Consider the following 9,168-nt stretch of genomic DNA (forward strand, 5'->3'; position numbering starts at 1 on the left):
CATTTGTTTCCCTTTTTGTGTGCTAAGTGTGAAATTAATATGCTGTAAGCATATATTCTTTGGCTAGTATTTAGTAGTACAGGTATGGGACCTGTTATCCAGAATGCTTGGGATCTGGGATTTTCCGGATAACAGATCTTCATACCATAGGTCTGCATATAGGCTGGTTTTGCTTCCAATAAGGATTAATTATATTTTAAGCTGGCCATAGACTCAAAGATCTGCTCGTTTGGCGACATAAAAAATCAAACCTTCCCAAACGATATCGTGGTCAGATATCGATCGGGAGGACCTGTCGGAAGCCCCCATACACAGGCAGGTAAGCTGTCAAATTTGTCTAAACGACCGATATTGGCAACTTTATCTGCCCGTGTATGGCCACCTTTCGTTTGGACCAAGTACAAGGTTATTACAGAAACAAGGAAATATTTTAAAAAAATTTGGATTATTTGATAAAATGGAGTCTATGGGAGACAGCCTTTCCATAATTCAGAGCTTACTGGATAACAGATCCCATACTGGTAGTATTAGTAAACCAGTATTTTAGTAATTTAGATGAAGGAGTTGATATGAAAATAGCTCTGTTACATACAGGGGACACATAATAAGGATGTACTTGCTAAATATCATGAGCCTGGAAGAAGAGCTGTATTGATGTGCGGGTCGAGAAAAACTTGACCCAACCCCTGAGAACCCACACCTGACCCTAACCCGCCGTGAACTCCTATTTATATATCTGTGCCCACCCCACTGTGATGTCACAGAAGGGGTCAGGGCATTATGGCATGTGAGTATAAAAAAAGTAGTGCATCTGGTGGAAGTGGGGCACTAGGAGATCGCAAACTTTGCACGGAAGTCAACCAGGAGCCACCTGACCCGCCGGTCCTGTTGCTTTGTGTCGGTCCGCACATCACTAAAGAGCTGGTGTCCATATTCAAGAGATTGTGTGCTCAGTTCACCCTGGGACTACACTAAAATTGTGTGGAAATGGAGTACTGTTAATACTCTTTCTGTAGTTGGTTGGTAGTTGGGATGAAGGCAACAGCCTAGCATGTAATGCCAAAAAAGACAACAATAGGATAACAACCTCTTGAAATCACTTTAAACAAAGTTCATGTGTCCAAAAACACCTACCGAGAATAGAGTTAATGGTGAGACGTAAGTTGGCCCTTTGCTGGAAAAGTGCAAAGCTATGTTTCAGGAAAGGGTTAGATTATTTGTTGGGATTATTAACTAGTTCCAGTAGGACCCCTCAGTGTGTGGGTCAGCCTGAACACTCTCGTAACAGGCCAGGGTGGCTTCTATGAAATGTTGAGAGCTTCCTGGTTTTGTCTCCTTTGTCATACCATGAGCCAGCCCCATATAGCTTCCTTTGAGAACATGTATTGGTGTAAATACATTCCTTTGCATTGCCCATTCTTTTCTCTTCACAAGGGTTATGCATAAGATCTGTTTATACTGTTGTGGGAAACCTGTTCTTTTTCAAAATTCTGCTCCAGCAGAATTCTGCACTGAAATCTATTTTTTAAAAAGATTTATTTATAGTTAATTTTGAAATTTGGGACATGGGGCTAGACATGATGTTCATTTCCCAGATGCCTTCAACCATGTGATTTGTGCTCTGATAAACTTCAGTCTCTCTACACTGCAAGTTGGAGTGATATCACCTCACCCCCCTCAGCAGCCCATCAGCAGAATAATGGAAGGTAACCATATAACGGCTACCTGACCACTGCTGAAGGATTTGTTTGCATTGATAAAAGTCATGCTCCCTAGCCCCACCTAGTGGTAGACATGCTTTTTCGTGTTTGGGTGCTATTCTCATGTTCTCATCTACAGCTTGGTGGGGCTAGGGACTTTTATCAATGATGAGAACATGACAGACACCTAGGTATAACAAGGGCAGAGGAGACCACAAATCAAGACCCAATGCTAAGGTAACTCCACAAAAACAGGGAACAAATCTGCAATTGTGGACCTTCCATAGTTAGCCACTGTAAACTTTTCAGATCTTTGATCATTATCTCATTTTATTGGCTGTGAGTAGCCTCTCAGATCCAATCATCTACAGTTTTAGGGTCCAATGTGGTAGATTTGCCTTATGTATTGAGCTTATATCCCATCCAGTATTGCACGTCTACTTTGGGATTTACATTGGGTCAGAGGGACCTGCTTAAAAGAGCTTACAATCTAAAGGGTAGTTGTGCTTTACTGACCCTTTTATCTGACCATCAATACCCAATACGTGTACATATACAGTTAGGCCCATAAATCTTTGGACAGAGACGTTTTTCTAATTTTGGTTCTGTACATTACCGCAATGAATTTTAAATGAAACAACTCAGATGCAGTTGAACTGCAGACTTTCAGATTTAATTCAGTGGGTTGAACAAAAAGATTGCATAAAAATTAAAGTAATTAAAGCCTTTTTTTAACACATCACTTAATTTCAGGGGCTCAAAAGGAATTGGACAATTGACTCAAACGGGTAGGACTACATGGCCGATTTCTGCGCTGTGCAAAAACGCAGCTGTCACTTTGGATGCAACAGAAATATGGTAAGTAATGGCATTGTCGGATGCTGTTGCAGAGTTGATCCAACAAAACACGACTGTCGGATGCTGCGTGCTGCGCATCAGATTGTGCGGAAATCAACCGTGTAGTCCTACCCAAAGGCTATTTCATAGGCAGTAGTGGGCAATTCCTTCTTTATGTCATTATCAATGAAGCAGATAAAAACCCTGGAGTTGATTTGAGGGGGGTGCTTGTATGTGAAAGATTTTGCTGCGAACAGACAACATGTGGTCAAAGGAGCTGCAAAACAGAAAAAACCCATCCGAGAAATTGCTTCAATATTAGGAGTGGCAAAATCTAGTTTGGTACATCCTGAGAAAGAAAGAAAGCACTGGTGAACTCGGCAACACAAAAAGACCAGGACGTCCACTGAAGACAACAGTGGTGGATGATCGTAGAATCATTTCCATGGTGAAGAGAAACCCCTTCACAACAGCCAAACAAGTGAAAAACACTCTCCAGGAGGTAGGCGTATTGATATCCAAGTCTACCATAAAGAGAATACTGCGTGAAAGTAAATACAGAGGGTGCAGTGCAAGGTGCAAGCCACTCATAAGCATCAAGAATAGAAAGGCTAGATTGGACTTTGCTAAAAAAAAATCTAAAAAAGCCAGCACAGTTATGGAAAAACATTCTTTGGACAGATGAAACCAAAATCAACCTCTACCAGAATGAATGCAAGAAAAAAGTATGGAGAAGGTGTGGAACAGCTCATGATCTAGGCATACCACATCATCTGTAAAACATGGCGGAGGCAGTGTAATGGCTTGGGCGTGCATGGCTGCCAGTGGCACTGGGACACAAGTGTTTATCCATGATGTGACACAGGACAGAAGCAGCCGAATGAATTCTGAGGTGTTCAGAGACACTGTCTGCTCAAATCCAGCTAAATGCAGTCAAATTGATTGGGAGGTGTTTCATAATACAGATGGACAATGACCCAAAACATACAGCCAAAGCAACCCAGGAGTTTATTAATGCAAAGCAGTGGAATATTCTTAAAGGGCCAAGTCGGTCACCTGATCTGAACCCAATTGAGTGAATTTCACTTGTTGAAGATTAAAATTCAGACAGAAAGGCCCCCAAACAAACAGCAACTGAAAGCCGCTGCAGGAAAGTTCAAGACTCCAGGGTTTTCAACCAAGTGTTAGAAATGAACTTTTTTTTTGTTTTTTGTTTTTTAATCTGTACAATTGCTTTTGAGCCCCTAAAATGAAGTGATTGTGTTAAAAATAAAGCTTTAGTTCTTCACAGTTTTATGCAATCTTTTTGTTCAACCCACTGAATTAAAGCTGAAAGTCTGCAATTCAACTGCATCTGAGTTGTTTCATTTAAAATTCATTGGGTAATGTACAGAACCAAAATTAGAAAAAAGTTGTTTCTGTCCAAAGATTTATGTTGTTCTGCATGGGCCTATAAACATATATTCCAAGTTATGATACCTCGAAATCAAACCAGCAAAAAGTACAAATCACAAAGCAACAATTGACTAAGTACATTGATATGTTTTGCTATTAGCGAAATACAATGACAGGTAATTCATATTCAACATTTTAACTCAACTTCATTGACAAGCAGAGCATTACCTTAATGGTATGGAAAAAGTGAATGGAGACTTTGACCCCATGATAGCACATGCTGTGTTTAATAGGATCTGGGACATGCATAAATGCAGCTGAATCCCTTCGTCTTGTTCCCATCTTCTCCGATTCTTTTCTTTCCTAGGATTTGTCTGGAGCCTCAGAGATGACAGCAATATTGAAGATTAACCTACAAAAGGCCTTTTTTACAGAGAGAGAAGAAAAACTTATTCATGTTCTGCAACTGGCAAATGTAAGTGAAGAAAAAGCAAAGAACTGCCTGTGTGTTTCAGGTACGTGTTCAATAGATCTGGGGGTAGATTCAATCCTATAAGAGCATATGATGGAAAGGACTGATATTAGGCAATATTGCAAGAAAAAGCTTTAGAACAAAGCAGTTCATTTACTATGTGTTTGTCAGATTATCCGTTGGTACCTCCTTAGCTACAGATAATGAGAGTGTACATCATACTCATGTATACCGTCTATAACTCTTGTGTGTCTAGTTGACAGCAAGGATGGCGGGAATTCTATAATGTTTGACGAGTTATTATCTCTTGTATAGAAATATTTTTTGTTATTACCTACAGCTCTGCTATGCAGGAGAATCATAGGGGGGCTAATGGGGAATTCATTTTATTTTATAATAGGGTGCTGTTGGGAAACTCCAAATCTTACTTCTGCCACTTTGAATTGTCATTTCTCTAATCCTTTGACAATCTTCAATAGCTATTATGATGCTGATCTGTAAATAGATATATTTTAGATGTACGTATATGAATGAAGCACATTTTTAAAAAATGTTGGTGCTCGTTGCTCCAGCTGGTTTCCAGTTATATATGTCACTCTGTATGCACTATATGAGAGAATAAATATACAGGCATAGGATCTATTATCTGGGTAAAAAAAGAAGCAAAATAGGGATATGTCATCTGTTATCTTAGGCTTTTGGAATTGCTGTTGACATTCTGGAGCATGTGCTGTTTGTTGTTTAATACTGGCACCAGGGGCGTAACTATAGAGGAAGCAGACCCAGTGGCTGCAGGCGGGTCCAGGAGGCATAGGTGCCCCATGAAATTCTAATTTATATACAATTCCAATAATTATTGGTAAAACATGTCAACCTCTAGACATTTTGGGGTCCTGAAAAATGATATGCTGTGGGACCCAGGGATATCTAGTCATGCCAATGATTGGCACAGATGTAGCATCAATTATCCAGGCACAATAAGACAGAGCAATATGTGTTTAGGTGTATTACACCCAGTATATAAAGCCTTATTTTCTCATTTCAGTGACTTCCGGCAATGATGTGTATCTAACTTGGCTTCTTTTCATTGAAGAAATGTCAGATATAAACTGTGAGAAGCTGCATTCATGGATGTTACATGATTTGACTCTTATTGATGGGATTGATCCTTCAGCTGTAAGTTATTCGTTATTAGAATGTATTTGAATTATTATTAGCGTTCTGTTCAGCAGCTCTCAGTGTGAAATGTTAGCAGCTACTTGGATGTTGGGGTTCAATTTACCTTAGCAACCAGGCAGTGGTTTGGAAGAGAGACTGGAAGAGAAATAGTAGAGGGCCTGCACAGAAAGCTAAGTAATAAAAGGTAGTAATAATAATTAAATTGTAGCCTTAGAGGAACTGCTTTTTGGTGCCAGGTCAGGGATCCCCTCTGAAAGTTGGAAAGAGACAGAAAAGGCAAATAAGTGTAACAAAAAGTATTGCATAGCTAGTGATATTGACACATTTCTATTAATATAGATGAAGGTGACACAGTGAAATCCAGTACTTAATGGAATGGGAATTCCCTTTATCTATTTCCATTCTGCTTAAGCAATAGGTGGGAACACAAGTATTATTTTCAGTTACTACACCTATCTGTCTGTGTTTGCTGTCCTAAATGATTTTGCATTTAAAGTTGCTTTTGCTAAAGAGCAGCATGACAGAGACCAAATGATAGTAGATGTAGTGTTGCAGTGATCGGGAGCAGAGTTTGGGGCAGCAGCAATGGCCATGGACAGGCAGGAGGGTGAGAGTCTGACTGACAGATGGCAGCAGGAGTGACACTTGTGAGGGCATTGCTATGGGGGACTAGGAGTGAGAAAGAGGCATTATGCGAGGATGAGGAGAGAATAGTCCACACATAACTGTAAGTTAGAAGCAACACTTTATATATATATATATATATATATATATATATATATATATATATATATATTATATATATATATAGTGAATAAAGTACACCCTCTTGTAAAATAAAATGATATTATAAGTTACCGAGGCCAAAGGCCAAGCGTTTTTATTCAGGTCATGGAACTCCGAGGTGACATCTAATATTCTCACATTTTGAAACGGGGTACTTTATTTATTATAATACACACGTTTCAGTGAGTCATGTGACAGAAATAACATCACTCCGATTATAACCAATGACATAATAAAGCACCATTTATTAGGATATAATTTACAGGATATTCATGGCTCTTGTGTATTATAAGGTTATAATGTACAGTGGCCAATGAATTATTGTTCCTTGAAGGCTCTGAATATTTTAGACTCTCTCTAATCTACCTAGTAACACCCATACTATCTATGATGCCCTTACCCATTTGACACTGAAAATCAGGGCTATAAGACCAAGAGGGGCTCTTGAAATAATTTGGATCTTTATTTTTATTTAAATATTCACATTTACTGTTTGTATCTACTTGTAGGATAACCCAGTAATAAATCTGCACTTGGATTCTGATGTCCTTAACCTGGAGGCTCATAGCACTGCATCCAAATATGCGTTTCTGCGTTGCTTGTTAAAGATCAGCAACGAGTACCTTGGACGGGACCTTCCCTGGCAGAACTTTGATCGGGACTTTGTTGGAAGGAGCAGCTCGTTTCTGGTCCCAGATGACTTTGTTGTAATGATGAAACTTTGCTTAGATTTATTGAGTTGTGCCTGTGTTCTCAATTGCTTTTAGGGATAAAGTACAGGTATTAAAGTATTATTCGCAACTCATGGCCCGTGCAATTGTCAATACAGAAACAGCTATAATACGGAAAAAAAGGAGCAGTGATTGATTTTTTTCCCGACATATAATGGACAACACTGGGGCATTAAGAGTTTTGCCGACTCATCTTATTTCCTCTTCTAGCACATGTGAATCTGATGATTCTGCACTGTCTACATTAAAAACAGTGCATGAATAGATTTAGCAGTGAATAGTTAATCAGTACTTGTAAGTGATCCAAGCAGCAGATATTCTTGATGAGAGTGAGTTCATACTTTACAGTTAACAAAACCGTAGAAAACAAACCTCAGAAAACCTAGTCCATAAAATAAAAGCACCACACAAACAGAAAACACAAGCCTACTACATCTGTTCATTATAATCAGAAGGATCTTACTCTATTTGAGTCAGAGGAATACAGTAAGGCAGGCAGGGTCAGACTGGGGGGAGCCAGTCTGGGCCAGCGAGGCCCATGAGAGCCGAGGCCTACCGGGTTTTTTCCCGGTGTCCCAACGGCCCAGTCCCAGGGATACCCAACATATTTGTACCCATGAGCCACATTCAAATCCAAAGAGAGTTAGGGAGCAACACAAGCATTAAAAAAAGTCTCTGGGAATTCCAAAGGGCTGTGTTTGGCTATTTGATAGCCCCTATGTGGACTGGCAGCCTACAGGAGGCTCTGTTAGGCCATAAACCTGGGTTTTATGCAACCAAAACTTGTTTCTACACCAGGAATTCATAAATAAGCATCTGCTTTTGAGGCCACTGGGAGCAACATCCAAGAGGTTGCTGCACAACGTTACTCAGGAGCCACTGGCTAGGAAACGCTGCAGTAAGGAGTCAATGTTTCCAGCCTATTAGAGCCATCTTGTAGTTTCCTGATCTATGTAAAAGCATCTGGATATTGGTGTTCCCTCATATGGCCACAAAACTCCTGTTATTTATATGCACAGTATCCTATACCTCAGGGATCATCTATGAATGTAAACACCAGTGTAGTGGTGTAACTACCACACATCAGACCCAGCGAGGGGGGGGGGAGGGGCTAGAATGGTTGCAGGGTCTTCCGGTCCTAACTACATGGAAAGAATGTTGCAGTTTGCAGCCCCTATTGATCAAAAGTGAGGGCAACTTGTAACTTTTAGTACCCGCATTGTGACACACACAAGCCATAGCACATTTTTCACATTCCACTTCTCTCTTAAATTATTGCCTCCAAAAGGGCTTCATCTATTGGATTAAATTAAATGAATAGGCTTCAGTAATAAACTTTGCACTTTTTTTTTTAAAAAAAACTGTAGACCCATTCACATGTTGTGGAGAGTTTTTTTTATCTTAATAATACAGTCTGTAGCCACTAGATGGCAGAGCTTACAGTTTACGCCTAATATAAGAGTACACTTAATAATCTGAATTATCCAAGGACTGGTGAACACTATTCAAGTTAGCAGTTATTACAGGGTTTTCACTGTGGGCTTCCCCAATAGGAGCATCAGACCGAGGTCCAGTGAATAAGGCGCCACTATTACAGCAAAGCAGCAGATATAAAGCAATCCCTACTTGGCAAATAAAGCCCTTATAAAGTTGTACACTCAAACTGACATTCATAAAAACTGTGAAACAAATGGATCTGTAATAAGCACAGGGCTTTTCATGGCCTGGTGGCTATAACTTGACAGGCGATTGCTGGTTACCTGTTCAATGGGCCGACCCAGTGAAGTTGGTCGAATGCCACAATGTAAGAGCTGAGCATTGCTCCTAGGTCTACTCATAACCAGGGGCTAAAATGTGACTTTTATCATTAGTTTGTCTCATGAATTTACACAACTATAATGGCTCATGCTTTTAATATGTCACTGTGCAGAGCCAATACAGTTCTGACCACCACAACCTTTTCATTCGGGTAAATCTTACAACGTGATGTGGGCTTGCAGTCCTTTATCAAGAGTTCCCTACCTGAATGTTCAGCTCCAAGCTACTTTGTAATTATTTGTTTTAATAT

At 39.9% G+C, this 9,168-nt stretch overlaps 1 protein-coding gene across 1 annotated transcript; it reads left to right on the forward strand.

Annotated features, from left to right (window-relative positions):
• Positions 1 to 3,917: 3,917 nt before the first annotated feature.
• On the forward strand, positions 3,918 to 7,746 carry LOC121401164 (exocyst complex component 1-like). Its single transcript, XM_041585501.1, has 3 exons — positions 3,918 to 4,447; positions 5,450 to 5,580; positions 6,879 to 7,746. Exons 1-3 carry the CDS (start codon positions 4,321 to 4,323, stop codon positions 7,134 to 7,136), a joined length of 516 nt encoding a protein of 171 aa, XP_041441435.1. The 5' UTR covers positions 3,918 to 4,320; the 3' UTR covers positions 7,137 to 7,746.
• Positions 7,747 to 9,168: the final 1,422 nt, after the last annotated feature.

This window comes from Xenopus laevis, chromosome 3L (assembly GCF_017654675.1).
Source record: "Xenopus laevis strain J_2021 chromosome 3L, Xenopus_laevis_v10.1, whole genome shotgun sequence".
NCBI lineage: Eukaryota > Metazoa > Chordata > Amphibia > Anura > Pipidae > Xenopus > Xenopus laevis.